Source organism: Sarcophilus harrisii, chromosome 1 (genome assembly GCF_902635505.1).
Source record: "Sarcophilus harrisii chromosome 1, mSarHar1.11, whole genome shotgun sequence".
NCBI classification, from domain to species: Eukaryota; Metazoa; Chordata; class Mammalia; order Dasyuromorphia; family Dasyuridae; genus Sarcophilus; species Sarcophilus harrisii.
The window spans coordinates 541,308,183-541,326,287 of record NC_045426.1 but is presented as its reverse complement, the minus strand read 5'-3'; the positions used below and the strand labels follow the sequence as shown (position 1 = coordinate 541,326,287).

At 35.4% G+C, this 18,105-nt stretch overlaps 1 protein-coding gene across 1 annotated transcript in view; it reads right to left on the bottom strand.

Annotated features, from left to right (window-relative positions):
• Positions 1–484: 484 nt before the first annotated feature.
• MBOAT1 (membrane bound O-acyltransferase domain containing 1) overlaps positions 485–18,105 on the bottom strand; it is a 115,814-nt gene continuing 98,193 nt past the window's right edge. The window contains exons 11-13 of the mRNA XM_003760139.4: positions 17,044–17,176; positions 11,179–11,330; positions 485–3,266 (exon numbers count right to left, since the gene is read on the bottom strand). Of these exons, the coding sequence (XP_003760187.1) occupies positions 3,146–3,266; positions 11,179–11,330; positions 17,044–17,176 (406 nt within the window). The 3' untranslated portion in view covers positions 485–3,145. The remainder of the gene's footprint in view (positions 3,267–11,178; positions 11,331–17,043; positions 17,177–18,105) is intronic.

The following is an 18,105-nucleotide window of genomic DNA, read 5'->3' as shown; positions in this document are numbered from 1 at the left end:
CTGTTGTACTTCATCTCTATCCAGAAGCAGGTCAAAGATTTGAAAACATAAAATTGGATTTTGGGAGATATAAATTTAGCCCCCATTTCAGAAATGATTCATTGATTTTTCCCTATGTTATCTTTCATCTGGGTAACCCAATTTTTCTCTTGAAAATGGGACATTTTAATATATTGCAAACTTGTTATGATGTTACTCATTTGTCTATGGATTTAGTTAAAATACAGGATCAAGTATGTCTTCAGTGTAGATTTCATTTCTTCCTCTAGAATTTGAGTTGGTCAACAAACATTTATTAAATACCTACCATGTGCTATTTTTTGTGGATACAAAGAAAGATAAAGAATCTCTTTTAGGGTGCTTACAATCTGATGGGAAAGACAACCTGCAAACAACAATTATGTACAAACAAAATATATACAGAATAAAAAAAGAAATAAGCAACAGAGAGAAGGCACTGGGATTAAGAGGTACTGGGAAAGGCTTCATGTGGAAGAGAATATTTTAGCTGGGACTTGAAGGAAATCTGGGGATAGAGATGAGGAAGGACAATATTCTTAGCATAGGGGAAAGTCAGTAAAAATCCTGAGTCAGGAGATGGATTGTCTTATTTGAGGAACAACAAGAAAAGCACTGAAGAGTATATGAGAGGGTATGAGGTGAAAAAAACTTGAAGGTGGGGGAAGGTTATAAAAGGCTTGGACATAAAATAGAGGGTTTTTCATTTGATCCTGAAAGTGGTAAAGAGCTATTTGAATTTATTTAAAAAGGGGATAGGAGGGTTACCTGGTCAGACTTATGTTGAGTGAAAAAAAAACTGGACTTTGAAGAGACTTGAAGCATGGAAGTCAATCAACAAATTATTTCAATAGTTTAGGCATAAAATAATATTGGGCCAAAACCAGAGTGATGATGGTGTCAGAGATTAGAAAAGAGCACATGAGAGAATTCACAATTAAATCAACAGACCTTGGCAACAAATTGGTTATGAGAGAGAATGAGAAATTGGGGAAGGGGGATAATAATTAAATTGTGAATCTGGGGGACTGGGTAGATGGCAGCACATTCAACAGAAATAGGGAAGTTGGGAGGAAGGGAAGGTTTAGGGAAGAGTAATGAATTTAGTTTGGTTTTAGATATGTTGAGATTAAGATGTCTATACGACACACTGTATAAAGTAGATAAAAGGCAGCTGGAGATGTGAGACAGGAGGTCGGGAGAGAGGTTAGGGTTGGATAATAGATCTAAGATTCATCTGCTTAAAGATGATAACTGAATCCATGGGAACTGAAGAGGGACCAAGCAGGAGCCCTGTGGGATACTGTAAGATAAGTATGACTTTTCTCATCTAGCACATGTTTTTTGTTTGTTTGTTTGTTTGTTTGTTTTTAAACAGACCTTTCATTAGGTTCACTATCAACCTAACTAAATGGTAAAAATGAATGACAGTATTAGTTAAAAGAGAATTCTGAACTCTTCAGAAGAAAGGTACGACATGCAGAATAAATCATTTCAATAATAAAATCACATTTTTATAGCAATTTCCATGCTTTCAGATGATAGCCCCAAGAGGAAAATACCATGGTGAGGGGCAATATAAAGAGTGGGAAATCAGGAAGTTGTAATATTCAATACAAAGGCACAAATAAAATCTTATTTTTTTGCTAAAAAAATGTTCTAGTAAATTGAGTCCATTAACATAAACAAAAATAAACTCTTCCAGATAAAAATGTCTCTTTTAATATGTATAAAGGTACCTTACAATATTCCATGAAAAACTAATTTTCCACTTGTCAACTTAAACCCTTTTTCCTTTTCCAAACCATTCAATTAAGGTCATACACTGTTGTTGTAAGGTAGTTTATTATTATTATTATCATCATTATTATTTTCAATAAACCATAATGGGCCATTTTCTTCTCCCCAAAATAATATTACCCAATAGAGGTTTCCAAAGGGAAATAAAACACATTCTCTGAAAGATTTCTATCAAGAAGATGAAAAGAAAATTGTTTGTTCAACCTTTGCTTTCCATCCTGATGATTCAGCTAAAAATAAAGTTGAATTTATTCAGCTCCGACACTTTGGAAATTGAAAATCAACACAGAATATAGCCTTGTTCGTGTACAACTCAGACAAATTAAGGGTAAAAAAACTGAATTTATAACAACTTGGTGTTCTTACTAACCCCTTGGGGGGAAAGTTAACAGGTTAAGAAAAGCTTTAAATTACATGGGTTATTTTTGGTGTTTTCCTTCAAAAAGCCATGGCTGCATTTGGTACAGTGAACATCTGGCCTTCACTGGACCGTCCCTCAGAAACAGTCCTCTCAATTTAAATGACCAATGTTCCTACTGTGAGGGAGCTTCAATTCACATGTGGGTTCAGTTCACAATGTGAAATCATTACACCCTTGGAAAAAATTGCAGCCTACTCCAAGTGCAGTCCTGAATCTCCAATCCATAATTATTTTCTGTGGGAACTCTTTGCTGGGCTGAGGATTCTGGCCAAATCCTATGCACCTCTGTTCCCCCAGGTCCTGTGTCTCCAAGTGTATATGAAATAATGTGAAATAATAAAAATGTACCCTAAAACCAGCAGGTGTCACTGCAAGAGAGTCAGAATCTCCAAAGGAATATCCCAGTCCTGAGTGTTTTCTGGCATAAGAATGCCATGACAAGCTGGGATAGCCTTCTCTGCAATCTCCCTCTTCCTGCTGGAGCCTACACCAGTGTTCTCAACATTCAGATTCTTGTGGTCGAACACCATGGCTGAGCCAGGATATGAAGCAATGCCCTAAACAGCCAAAGAATAAACACCCAAAATGGGCTGCCTCTCTAACTCTTGTACTTCCTCTAACACACACACACACGCACACACACACTCACTTCACACTCAACTATCCTATAAAATATCAAAACAAACTATACATATGACTGATTTAAATACATGAAAAAGACTTTATAAAAATATTCCCTGCTTTTAAAATCAGAAGGCTATAAATCTTGTCTCTCAGCCTTCTGACTGGGTCACTGAAAATCATTTAAGCCCAAGGTCTTTTTTAATGTTTCAACATTATAAAATACACACCCCTGTTTCCATTCTGGTTCAAGCATTTCACTTGTCCAAGTTTTCTTGTGATGTATCATGTTTTTTCCTTGTTATGAAAAGAATTCAGAGTCTGAGATTGCCTTGTGGTTTGTGGTTTGATGGGCAGAATTAGAATTATCAGGAGGCTTATGATGTGTAAATGAAAATACAAGGATCTAGGAATAAAAACACACCAAAAAAATGTCATCCATAATAATATAAGTACAAGAGGGCATACAATATCAACATTATGAGATCACAATTAAGAGAACATGTTGAGTTTTGTTTTAGTTTTTTAGCTTTTGTTTTTAATATCAGTGTTATTCTTCTCAAAAGACCCACTGAGATTAATGGCATGTATTTATGAGACAGCTGGCCATAGCTAAGGCAACAGATTAAAGACATTGAAGGGAACAAGCCTAACATACTAGTAAGGATATTGACTTATTGGTCTTCACTTATAACCTTCATTTTCACCCAAAAGCTTTTCACATGATTGGATGAATGAACAAATAAATGAGCTAAAGAGATATCCAATGTTGTAAATAGTAAGTCCAATGTTATTGAGCTCCAAGTCTGAATGGTCTTTCTCAATCATGAATATACTTTTATATACACTATAGTAGTGTACAAAGTTCAAGTTAGTGAAGAAAATCAGTAAGAACCAATTTTTGAAAATCTGGTTCTACTTGTTTGAAAAAACTTTTTTTTTTTTTTTTTTTTTTTTTTTTACCATTACTGACAAAAACATTTATCAAGTATCTATCATTGCTCAACTCAGGTATACCACCCACTGATGTTAATTGGAAATATTTGTTCTTTTTCCACCAAGCTATGTTTATTCTCAGTGAAGAATGCCAAAATTCCTTTTTCAGAATTAATTCTGCAAAAATAGTACTTTATACAAATATTCTGGTAAGACTACGCCTATTTGAATAGGCAGAATTTTTAATTTTCCTATTTTGGGGGGGATTGGAAATGAACAGACTATTGCAATAAAGTCATATATAACAAATATATGTGACATATGATAAAGAATTGATGTCTCTTCAATCAGTTCCTCTGATTCTAAAGACATAATGGTACTAAGCAAATAAAATACATTATTCCCTGAAATTCTCATTTAGAAACTCCCACATAGTTCCCCAAGTTAAATTTGTCTATGACACTAAAGAATATCTATCAATAATTGTCATAAACTATGTCTGAACACCTCATTCAAAGTTTGTTCAATTAGCATTCTTTCTGTACCTCCTTAAATAAGTACCTTCTCTTTGGTACAACAGAAAGAGCAGTAGCCTTGATTGAGGGAGACAAGGCTTCAAAATCATGCTCCCAAACTTACTAGCTGTGCTTAAGTAAACTTAAACTCCCTGATCTTTAGTTTCCCCAAAGAAAGTAAACATATTTTTATTTCCTCCCTCAAGGTTATTCAAATAACACCCAAGGTTTATAAAGTTATTGTTAAGTTAAAGGAACATGAGAGTCTCATAAAATGCCAGACAGCTACTCTATAAATGATTTCTATAAAGACAGGAAATATATATGATGTTGTAAGTAGGCATTTGCTTAGGTGAGATAAGAAATGCACTAAAGTAGTGGTAATAGCAGTATCATTACTAGTAAAAGTAATAATAATCATAGTAATAGTAATAGGAGTAGTAGTAATAGTAATAATAGTGAAAGTAGTAGAAGTAGTAGTAATAATAGTGGTAGTGGTGGTGGTAGTAATAGCAGTAGTAAGTAGTACTAAGAAATTATATTAATTTCTGTGAGGAACAAGAACAAGAGATACTGCAAATAGCTCTAGAAACCTAGTCCAAATTTTAATGAAGATATTGACATCCAGAGAAGTCCAGTGATTTCACCACAGTCACATTAGAATTTGAACATAGACCCTCTAAATCTAAAGCAAATCCTTATTATTCTCATCTGTATCTTAATAACAAAAGCCATGAAAAGGATTTTGTAATCTAATAGGCAAGGTTAAGGTGATTAAGCAAATAGCTGTGCTATAAAAAGAAAGATAAATATTTACATCTCTCTCCAAAGTTATTTGGATTAACAAATTATTTCCTAAATCTAGCCTTGCACTAAGGAATTATTCCCTAAATTATATTTTATTTTTGTTCATTGGCCTAACTCTTCATAGGAACAACATCTGTTTCAGCCATTTAACCAGAAGTTAAGTGCCTGCTATGTGGCAGGCACTGGATTAACACTCTACTTAAATGTCATCTCATTTGATCATCACAATACTTCTATGAGATAGTTGCAATTATCCTGATTTTACAATTGAAGAAAGGGATGCAGAGAGAGAGTTCAAGAGAACTGCCCAAATTTCCTGGTTAGCTAATACCTAATGCAGCTTTAAACTTAAATCATCCTGACTGTAGACCTAAGCACTCTGTTCACTGAACCACCTGAATGCTACATTAGGGTGCACACAACTGGGTGTTATGGGTTTTTGTCTTATCAGAATTCACAGAGGAATTCTACCTTAGAATCCAGACAAATGAAAACCATTTTAAGCTAAATGTGGACACACTACCAACTAAAGATAAATTTAAAATAAAAACAAAAGCATCTCTGAAATTAAAATTTAAATTATCAAGCAAGTGGACAATTAATAGAAATTTTTTTTCAGCACAAGACTTTGCAGCACAACCATTATGTAAAACCATTGTATAAAAAACAAACACTGAGAATATTCTGTACCAAATAAGTGACTACAGAAATCCAAAAGTGATAATTGACTTGGTATAAAAGTCACCCCTGTGGCTTTTTCAGTTTGATATAGAGACACAAGTCATTTCAACTTCTTTTACTCATCTCAGCTTATCCACTGAAAGACCCTGAAATCTATTAATTTTTGCTTCCCTGTCGGCCTAGCCCAGAGGAGTTACTTTTAATGACAACGTTCAATTAACAATAGGTTAACTTATTCTTCACTGTTTGTGAAGTAAAGGTAAAGTTGCCAGTATCAGTTTGCTATACTCTAAGATCCAGCTTGCCTGGGCACCGTAGTTGGAGTTTGAAAAAAATTTAATTTAACTTCCCTGTAGAGATAGAAAATGCTTAATATAGATTAGTTCAGTTGGAAAAATGTTTTGAGATGTAAATTAACAGTCCAATTTATGCATGATGAGCCAATGGTAGGAAGTGAATGAGGAGGAATCTGGGATCTTCCCTTAGAGACCTTAAGCTAAAGGAAATGGGGCAGAAAAGTGGCAGGAGAGAAAGGATAAGGGGAGATTTGAGGACTCTGCTTCCCCTGTGAGGAAGAGGATAAAGATATAAAAATCACAGTCTGAGAGAACAAAATCTGACCTTGTAGTCCAAGGGTACTTAACCTGAAAACTATGGATACTCAAGGGATCTATAGATACATTTCAGGGGAGAGGGGTCTGTGAACTTGGACGGAGAAAAGAAATTAGAAGTTTATTTCAATATAATTGTCTTCTTTTATAACCCCATATATCTTATTTTATGCATTTAATAATATTATTTTGTAACCAAAGGAATCCATAAGACACACACACACACACACACACACACACACACACACACACACAAGGGTTGCAGATCCAACCCTTTCATTTTACAGATGAGTGAACTAAAACCCAGAAATTAAATAATTTATCCAAAGTCATAGTAAGTGAAAAAAGTGTTATCTCAAAGAAAGTCCTCTGACTCCAAACCTATTTCTTTCCACTCTCCCATGTTGCTTCCACCTTTTGAAAAGAGGCTTTAAAAAGTTTGGATAGGACTTAATAGAAGATTTGAGAGGCAGTATAGGGCACTCCATATGAATTCAATTTAGAATTGAAGGAGCTGAGTTCGAATCTCAGTGTTACCACTTACTCCTTACTTGTGAGACATTAGATAAGTCATTTAATTTAAAATAAAGATACTGGATTAGATGCCCTCTCAGGTCCCTTTCGGTGCTTAAAGTGCTTTAGAAATGCTAGGTATCATTATTATTAGAGTCAATAAAAACAAATTTAATTCCATAATATGGGAATTGACCAGGAAGTCAGAGGACAGGAAGAACAGAATATGTTCCAGTTCTTAGTAAAACTTCCTGGAAGTCCAGGATCAAGTAATATCATCTCTGCAAACTTAATTTCTCTCCATTTGGTTATTTTAACTCTTCTGTATTTTTCTCCAAATAACTAGATGGCACAGTCGATAGAGTGCTGAGTCTGGCCTCAGAAAAGCATCTTCCTGAATTAAAATCTAGTCTCAGGCTAGCTGTGTGACACTGTACAAGTCATTTAACCCTGTTTGCCTCAGTTTTCTCATTTATAAAAATTAGTTGGAGAAGAAAATGACAACTACTCCAGTACCTTTGCCAAGAAAATCCCATTTGGGCTCATTAAAAAGTCAAGCTTGACCGAATAACAAAAATATTTTTCTCTGTAGTCCTTAGTAAAAAATCCTTTGAAATTCACTTATAAAAGGGTTTTGTCCCCTTTTCATGAAACAGGACTACAAAGGAAAGCAGAAATCTGGTATCTTTTTTCCTCAAACCAGGTTGGATAATAAGAAGTCAACTCATTCCAGTGAGGCTACAGACAATGATTTTAAGATTTCAGAAGGGGATGAAAGCAAACTATTGCAAACTATTGTTATGGGCAACATTACTGATGGGAAGAATAGGCTTAAAGAAGGCAGTAGCCAACTAACACCTCAATTCCAATTCCCAATGCACAGAGAGTAGGCAATCTGTGACAGAGAAGAAAAATCACATAAAAATTACTTCTTAAACTCTTAAGTAGCTCCAAATTGAACTTATTCTACATTTGTATTTATCTGTGTTTGTCCCTTTCTAGCACCTAAATGACAATATATATCATAGTATGAGAAACATGACCAAAGTATTTTGCAAAACTTAAAGCCTATGTAAATATTAGTGATTATGTGAGTCAATCTAGCGGACAGATATAGAAATCTTATACTTTTCTCACAAAAATTATCACGTTTTAGAAACCAAAAAAAAAATCTAAAGGTCTTAAGCAGTTATGTTATTCTTATTTAACTGTTTGAAGGACATTCATTAAGCACTTCTTCTCAGGTAGTATGCTAGGTATCAAAGAGAAATATAAGAATGAAATAATCCCTATTCTCAAGGAGTTTACCTTTTAATATCCTGGCCTGAAGAAAAGAGAGCATATGTACACATGTACATATGAACATATATAAACTATATGTCTCTGGAAATAAACTTATTTTGATTCATGTTCTTTCTTTTTCTTTATTAAAAATATAGAAACCTAAATACAGTGTTTCCTAATTTACAAAAAGCTTGGATTCTAAAAGGGCATATGTAAGTCAACAGTTTGAAATTCAGAACTTATTTTCCCATAAATATAATGTTTGAAATGGTAGTCAGATTCCTAAGCCAGTCCACAAAACCTTATTTAACCCATCAACAATACTGCTGCATTATTAATAATTAAATAGAAAAACAATTATGCTGAATAAGAAATGCTTTTTAATTCATGGACAGGGCTATTTGCTGTGGCAGTAGAAATATAGGCTGAAGGCTGAGGTATAGGAGGGGGACGGAAGGGGACTGGGAAGGATGTCTCCCAGCCCTCCTAATCAATCTATAGTTAGTTTTATTTAAATGCCTGTCATACCTGGGTCCAATACCAGATAAATTCTCTTGAAGGAAGTATGTATCAATGAAGCACTTAGCAACAATGAATGGAGAAAAGAACTAATGACTTCTGAAAAGTCCTCTTCTCAAACCTGTCCTTTTTATTCTTTAATTATGTACTTGGTACTATATAGAAGCTTCTATCCCAAGTACTCTTTGTAGCTCAAGGTAGACAAAAATGCATCTTTGTCTGCCTCTCCATCTTCTAGGCCTAGCAGGTAACCGCTATCTTCTGTTCCACATAATCAAACCAGTTTTCCAGATCATAATCACTAAATTTTCACTTTCAATGGTGCTTTACAATTACTTCCATAGAGATTAATTAAGAAAGGGAATGCTTTCTTTATAGAGAGGAAACTAGACAGACATCACCTCTCCCAATTCTGTTCCATAATTAATCTTTTCAATCTTCCTATATGAAGAAGAGGAGGAAGGCTCACCCAATGACCTGTTGAGAGGCTATACAGAAATAGTTGAAATAGAAAAGGAGGTAGCACAGCACTAATAGAGAGCTGATCTGGATTCATATCCTACATTCAACAAAGATGAGATGTGTGATCCTGGGCAAGCCACAAACTCTCAATGCCAGACACAACTTTCTAAGACTATAATTTGCAAAAAAAAAAAAAAAAAAAAGTGATAACCTTCAATGGTAGATTCTTCCCTTTAGGATTTCTTGTACTAATAAAATCACAAGTCTGACACCTAGATCTATCCCAAAATTAAATATTAAGGTGCTCATACTTCCCCTTTCCCATTTTTACACTTCTATTAAGTTTTAATAGTTTTATCAGTGATTAAATGACTATGGAGGAATTCTTTTTATATATACTTTGTATTACAAAGTCCTCCCTTTGAGAATTTTGGCTTTTGGATCCTTCCCCTAAATGGGGAAGGCAATAGAAAGAGAGGGAAGCAATTGTATGTCTGCCTAATTTCTGTTTTCCAAAGATCCCCTAGGCAGATATATCAGTGAAAAATCCTGACCAAGCAGCACTTTAAATAACCTACTATCTGTCAGCATGACCTCCACACATCTCTAACATTCACCAAAGAAAGATTTCCCTTGACTGTAAGGAGGAAGTGAATAGAAAGAGATTGAATGTCTGAGAAAGAACAGTTAAACAAAACAACCATTTCAGGCTTTTTATTTCTTTTAATGCTTTTAAAATGATGTTTCAACCCTACCTCATCTGAGTGTTTAAGAGAACTGTGTTCTGTCCTCATAAAAATCCAGGAGGAGTAGAACTAAGAACCAGGAAGCCACAGTACAGCAGCAGACGTGGAGTCAGAATACCTGGGTCTTAGTATTGTGCAATTGTGCCTTCCAACCAGAAAATAGAAGAAGTCCCTTCTGTTCTCAATCTATTCCCCTGGAATATTTGGAGTTCAGACTTGTATGTGTATTTTCTTTTCTTTCCCCTGGTGTATAAATAAGGACTACCTATCCACATTTTGGGCTGAGAGGGGGGAAGTAAACAAAAACAAAAACGTCAAGAATGGTCATCTGGAGTTCAATCCTATCTGCTGATCCTGTGGTTACCAGGAACCTCAGAGGAAAGGACAAGTCCAAAACGAGTAGAGAAATCATAAGCAGAGATTTTAGATAAGAGCCAAACAAGAGAAGGAGCCATGAGGTGATCCCATAGTGCACAGAGTCAGGGGCCCTGAGTCATTCATTTTCCCGAGTTCAAATCTGCTTCAAATATTCAGGAGCTGTGTGACCCTGGACAAATCACATAATCCTGTTTGCCTTAGTTTCCTCATCTGTAAAATGAGCTGGAGGAAAAAAATGGCAAACCACTATAGTATCTTAGCCAAGAAAAGCCCATATGGGGTCACAAAGAATTAGAAACAACTGAATAACAAAAATAAGGGTAAGGAAGTAAAATGTAATTAGTAGCATCTACCTCGAATTGGCAGGAAAAGTAAGGAAGGAGCCTACAGAAAGAGCATATTGATAAAAAAGGAGAACAATTAATATGGGGAGGGAAAGAGAAGGCTAAAGATTAATTTGGCCAATCTAGAAAGGAAGAAAGAATATAGCAGCTTGGGGCATTTTCTCCCAGGGTTAGAAGCTCTATGAATTACCCTAATATTGGGAGTACAGTATTTTTGGATTACAAAGGAATATACTTTTCCCTCCCATAAAATTTTTTCTTGTTAATTATGATGGATCCAAGTATATTTAGGGTTAGGGTTATATTATAAAAGGCTTAGCATCTTTGGCATTTTTATCTTTCTTAGGTGTTTGGATCTTGGAAACTGTCTCTGATAATACTGCCCAAGAAATATCTTCCACAGAATTCTTTAAAATATCAGCAAATCAGGATTTTACCTTATGGATAGATCTAATTACCTGACCCTCATGCTGGACACAATCGATGTTTAAAAAATGAAACTCCTAAGAGATGGAAACTTACTTGTACAAAGTGAGGGCTGGTTCCACTGCCAGCATGACAAAAGGGGCCACTGTGTAAGAGACAGCCAGCTGAGTGGAAGCCCACGTGATGACATCATAAGCTGTCTTGAGAGTTTCTGAAGAGAGGAAGAAATGTCTACAGGTGGTCCTCATCTGTATGCATGGAAGAGAAAGGAAAATAAACATTCTTCAAATATTCTAGAGCAATATTATGAAGGCTAACAGAAATAACAGTGGAAGCTGTCAAGCTATCTCATCTCTATGTCCAATCTACCAAATGATTCACCATGAGACATTAGGAAAGAATAGAATTAAGACTAGTAAAAGAAAATTAGCTAGGAGGCAAGTTCCAATTCAATATTTCCATTTAATACAAAGAAAAATTATAACAATCAGAGCTGTTCTATAAGGCTGCCTCAGGAAGTTTTAATGAATTTATTTAGTCCTTAGTCCAATTACAAAATGCTATTTAACTCATTCTCTCACTTTATCTTGAAGGGGTACCCTTTCCCCATCCCTGCACTTTGCCTTTCCTTCACCTCTGGCCTTTCTAGATTCCAGTGGGCATCTGAGGGAAGATGACTGACTAGCCATGAGCTTGCCAAGACATAACAATTACAACAATTATAAGATGGAAAAGCCCCATATCTTAACATCTGTCTTGACAATGATCCTCCAGAGCCCCTGGTACTGTCATGTGACCTTGAGCTTTGTCTTCTACTTTATCATAGCAATCTTGAGACTTCTGGACCTTTTCTATCAGCTTTGCAATTGAACACTCTTGCATTTATTCCTCCATTTGACAATGAGTTAGGTCTATTATCTTTTCCTATTTGTATCCAAACATTTAGCATAGTGCTTGATTGGTGCACAATAAATGCTTAATGCTTTTTTTCCTCACTCATTCCTGTATCCATCCATCCATCCATCCATCCTATCCATTCTCAAATAAACTTTTTTTTTATTTAATAGCCCTTTATTTACAGGTTATATGCATGGATAACTTTACAGCGTTAACAATTGCCAAACCTCTTGTTCCAATTTTTCACCTTTTGCCCCCCACCCCCTCCCCTAGATGGCAGGATGACCAGTAGATGTTAAATACATTAAAATATAAATTAGATACACAATAAGTATACATGACCAAAACATTATTTTGCTGTATATAAAGAATCAGACTCTGAAATATTGTACAATTAGCTTGTGAAGGAAATCAAAAATGCAGGTGGGCATAAATATAGGGATTGGGAATTCAATGTAATGGTTTTTAGTCATCTCCCAGAGTTCTTTTTCTGGGCATAGCTAGTTCAGTTCATTACTGCTCCATTAGAAATGATTTGGTTGATCTCGTTGCTGAGGATGGCCTGGTCCATCAGAACTGGTCATCATATAGTATTGTTGTTGAAGTATGTAATGATCTCCTGGTCCTGCTCATTTCACTCAGCATTAGTTTGTGTAAGTCTCTCCAGGCCTTTCTGAAATCATCCTATTGGTCATTTCTTACAGAACAATAATATTCCATAATATTCATATACCACAATTTATTCAGCCATTCTCCAACTGATGGGCATCCATTCAGTTTCCAGTTTCTAGCCACTACAAAGAGGGCTGCCACAAACATTTGTGCACATACAGGTCCCTTTCCATTCTTTATAATCTCTTTGGGATATAAGCCCAGTAGTAACACTGCTGGATCAAAGGGTATGCACAGTTTGATAACTTTTTGAGCATAGTTCCAAACTACTCTCCAAAATGGTTGGATTCGTTCACAACTCCACCAACAATGCATCAGTGTCCCAGTTTTCCCACATCCCCTCCAACAATCATCATTATTTTTTCCTGTCATCTTAGCCAATCTGACAGGTGTGTAGTGCTATCTTAGAGTTGTCTTAATTTGCATTTCTCTGATTAATAATGACTTGGAGCATCTTTTCATATAACTAGAAATAGTTTCAATTTCTTCATCTGAGAATTGTCTGTTCATATCCTTTGACCATCAAATAAACTTTTGAGAATGGGGAGGGTGGGGCAAATAGAATTTCAGTACTTGGAAAAGATCTCTGATTTTTCCTGTTTCCAACAACACAAAACACAATACCCGTACATTCTGAAAACAACTTCAAGAGTTTCACTGAACTAAGGCTGGCTAATAAACCACAATCTATTTAATTGCCTGAACCTGAAGTCTTTCCAATTTGGTAAAACATTCTAAGTTCACACTCTGCTGGCACTGTCTTAAAAAGCCAGGAGTTATATCCAAAGCACTATGAGGCAGCAGCATAGGATTTTAGTGGATATGGTCAATTTAAGTTCAAAAGGGTTACAAGACTAGACCAAGGTCACATAGTAAGAGGCAGAACCAAAACTTAAATCCGAGAATTTGGGAATTATTCACAAGAAAAGTTGGATGATCTTTGAGCACCTATGAGTGATGCTCTTAAACGATTCTTATTTTAAAAAAGAGATTAGCCTAAGGTTACTTTTAACAATGCCTCCATATGAGAGGCAACTAGGTAGCATAGTGAAGATGTCTAATTGCTTTGGTTTCCTCTTCTGTAAAATGGAAATAATAATAACAACTCCTTCCCAGGATGGTCCTGAGATTCAAAGGAGATCATATGTATAAAGTGTTTTGCAAACTTAAAGCACTGTATAAATACGATTAATGTTGTTATTGTTGTTAACAATAATAATAATACTGTGGTGTGATGGGTACAATTCAGAATTTGACATAAGAAGTCCTAATTCAAATTATACCTTTGACCTTGCTTTCTCTGACCTTGAACCTCTGGCAACTCCTTAAAATTTCTAAAAACTAATTAATTCAGTTATATCTAATTTACAGCACCAGATAATCATGTATGGAAGCACACCAGTGGGGACTCAAGAGCTACCTAGCATTAGATAAAAAAACTTTCAAATGTCTACCTAGAAGCTTAAGAGGGAAAGATAGCCAGCAACACCATGAGGACTTGAGATGGCAATGCATGTATGAATTAGAGAGCATCTTCAGTACCTTGCTACATTAATGTCAACAGTAATATATCATATCACTCCAAGTAGAAAAATTTTTCTGTAACATCATTCAACAACTCATTCATTTATGGCATTTTTATAAAAGTAAGTGGTTGTATAATGTAAAAAAGAAAGAGAAAAAGAAAAAACTCTAAAAACAATTAGCTGAATTGATGCATAGTGAAGGAAGCAGAACCAGTATATCATTGCACATAATAACAGTAATAATACCATGATCAACTGTAAAAAAATTTAGCTACTGTGATCACTATTCAGGACAATTCCAAAGGTTTCATGATAAAAAATGCTATCCATTTTCAGAGAACTGAAGAATTCTGAGTGCAAATTGAAATACAAATTTTTCACTTCATTTTTTTTTTGCTATTTTTGCAGTGTGGCTAATATGTTCATATGTTTTGCATAATGTCACATGTATAATGGATATCATACTGCTTGTCTTCTCAATGAGTGTGGGAGAGGCTGGAGGGAGAAAGAGGATTTGGAACTTAAAATTTAAAGAAAAAATGTTAATATATTTTAACATATTTAATACGTATGGGACTATCTGCCATCTAGGGGAAGAGGTGGGGAGAAGAAGAGGAAAATTTGTAACAGAAGGTTTTGCAAGGGTCAATGTTGAAAATTTACTCATGCATATGTTTTGTAAATAAAAAGCTTTAATTAAAAAAAGGAAAAAATGTTAAAAATAAATAATTTTTCTTTAATAAAGAAAGTACCAGCTCTTCTACATTCAATCTCTTCCTCTTTTCTCCCCATAATGGTGATTTCCCCTAACATAATGTTTTCCCATTAATAAATATTGTTGAGTAGGGTGAGACTGTAATACTTATTTATCTAGCGTTTTTAGAAAATGAGTTTTAGATAAAAAAAATTTGAAGTAAATGAAGTTAATTTCTTAAGGCTTAAGCACACATTTTTTTATCATTTTCATGAAAATCTTTTAAAAATATATTAATCAACAACCCTATTAAACATGATTTAAATGATTACATGCTTCCCTGAATTATTAAATAGTACACTTAACATCCTTTAATGCTTCAAGGATAACAGAGTAATAATGATAAACAATGGGATTACTGAGTGCTATTTGGCTTCAATCAGTCATGATTTTCCATTTACCTGTCCCGCCAAGTGTCATATTTTAGGGGTGTGCTTTTTAGTAATCTTCTTAATCTCCTAGTTCCAGTTTCTAATCTGCTACCTACTAACGAGGCTCTCTCAGTTATAGTGCATTTTACATTCAGCATTGACATAATCTTCCTCAAGCACAGCTCTAATCTTGTCACTTCTGCTGCTTAAATATTTTTGATGACAACCCACTGTCTCCTGAGTAAGGTCTAGATAACTTAGCATAGCATTCAAAACCTATACAATCCAGTCCCAGCCTCCACTCTCAGTTTTACCTATTATTTATCTTCCAAAAGTAATTGTTGATGTTGTTTAGTCACTCTCTATGACCCCACTTTGGTTTTCTAGGCACAGATAATGGAGTGGTTTGCCATTTCCTTCTCCAGCTCATGAGGAAACTGAGACCAACAGAATTAAGTGAGTGTCTGAGACTGGGTTTGAACTCAGATATTCCTGATTCCAGGCCTGGCACCCTTTCTCCCAAATTTAGAGTTCAGTTCAACTGATTAAGGTTCCTTCAATACTCAAGCTCCCAGCCACTTTTTTCAAATGGAATGAAACACACTTTAGCTCAAACATTCTTCCTTCCTGAAGTTTCCCTAATCACCACAGCTGGAAAATCTCCCTCTTCTGAAGATATAGGGCTTTATATCTCTGTCTCTCTAATGGCACTTATCTCAGACTGATTCATATTAGGATCATTTACTACATCTTATAAAACTCTCCTACTAACTTGTAAGTTCCTTGAGGGCAGAAACTATGTTTAATTCAGCTTTGTCTCCAACCTAGTTCCCAATAAGTGCTTGGAAAACAATTGTTTAAATAACGAATGAATGCTATAATCTAAAAAGAACTGGATGTTACCAGGAGAAACTAAAAAGCTACACTTCTTAAATCAGTAAACTTAATTTTACCCAGAATCCTAAATCAACAGGCCATGGCCTAAGTATTTACTCTTCCCATACAGGACATGAGCTCCTGATTATTTATGAGTTCAAGATTGTGTTCCAGAAAATTGAGCCTGCTGTTCTGTTAGTTTGATCTCCAGATTAATGTAGAGTTACTGTTCTGCCACACCTACTTTAATTAATAGATTGTAATCATCTGTAATTAGCAGGTGGTTGGTATGCTCTTGGATGCTACTAAGTATTTGAAAACAGTCTGTTCTCTTAATTGAGTCAAGCACTTCTCTTATAAACTCCTTTACTTTGTTTACTTATGAAACTTTTTCTTCATTAATAGGACTAAGGAAAAACAAATCCTGTCCTTTGTAAGATTACCAGAAATTCCTACGTTGTTGTTCTTAGTCATATCTGATTCTCTGTGATCTCATTTAGGGTTTTCTTGGCAAAGATACAGAAGTGGTTTGCCATTTCCTTCTGTGGCTTATTGTTTACAGATGAGGAAACTGAGGCAAACAGAGTTAAATGACTTGCCAAGGTGATACAGTTAGTAAGTGTCTATGAGGTCAGATCTGAACTCAGGAAGTTGAGTCTTCCTGCCTCTAAAGCTGGAGTTCTATCCACTGAATCACCGAGCTACCCTTGATTTTAGCATTTTAATAGAAAATGAAAATTTGTTTTTAAAGATATCACAAGAACCCAAAAAGAACTAAATAAGTAAATAAAAGAATACCCCCCTGCAATACACACACACACACACACACACACACACACACACACACACTCAAAAGGACACTTACTGCTCTGGCCGCTAACGTAACCAGGATTCCAGTTAGGAATGTAAAATAATATCCAGGATAGACACCATGCCACAATGCAGACAGGATAAACGTTAAGGCTGTAGGGAAGCAGGGAGCCCGCTCATAGCAAACACTGTAATGAGAGTCATGCACAAATATTGCTGCAGGTGAAATGCCCGAGACACAACTAATTACACTACTCACAAGCCACTCCTGCACTCATCTATGTTTCTGAATTCTGGGGAACTATTTTCAAGCTTTCTCTGGGTTCCCTTATTCATCTCTGGGTAGCCAGATAACTATCAATGGCAAGGCATGTGCTTACATACTCTTGCAGGGATTTCCTACCCAAATCTAGAAATCATTTCATAAAGACTCACAGATTTTAGAAAGCTTTTATTTAAAACCTATGATATGCTAGGAGGCAACTAGGTGACTTAGAGGCTAGAGAGCTGAGTCTAGAATGAGAAAGACTTGAGTTCAAATCTAATCTCAGAAATTTACTATCTGTGTTACTCTGGGCAAGTCACTTAACCTCTCTGTTTACCTTAATTCAAAGGAAAAGGACATGGCAAACTGCCCTAGTACCTTTGCCAAGAAAACTCCAAAGGGGGTCACAAAGAGCTGGACTAGACATATGGCAGGAATTGTACTACACACCTTGAAATTGTTATTTTATATTCTAGAGCTAGAAAAAGAACTTAGACATCCACTCTCCTTGTTTATAGTTAAACACAGCTTAAGTGACTTGTCCAAAGTCACAGAAAAGTATCAGGAAAGCTGGAAGTAGAATCCAGATCTTATTTCCAATCTAGTATTCTTCCCATTCTACTATTTATAAACTTGGTTCATTTCCTCCAAAAGACCTTTTTTCTTCTTGAACTAGTCAAAAGCAGATTAGGAACTATATCACATGTTTATTAAGGTACTTTATCTGATATACATTTAATTGTTTGGCCTACTGTTTCAACCAATGAGGATGAAGCCCCAAGCACAAAGAGAACAGAATGAATGAACAATTGTACAAATATTTGAGGGTTGGGATAAGCAGAATGGGGATAA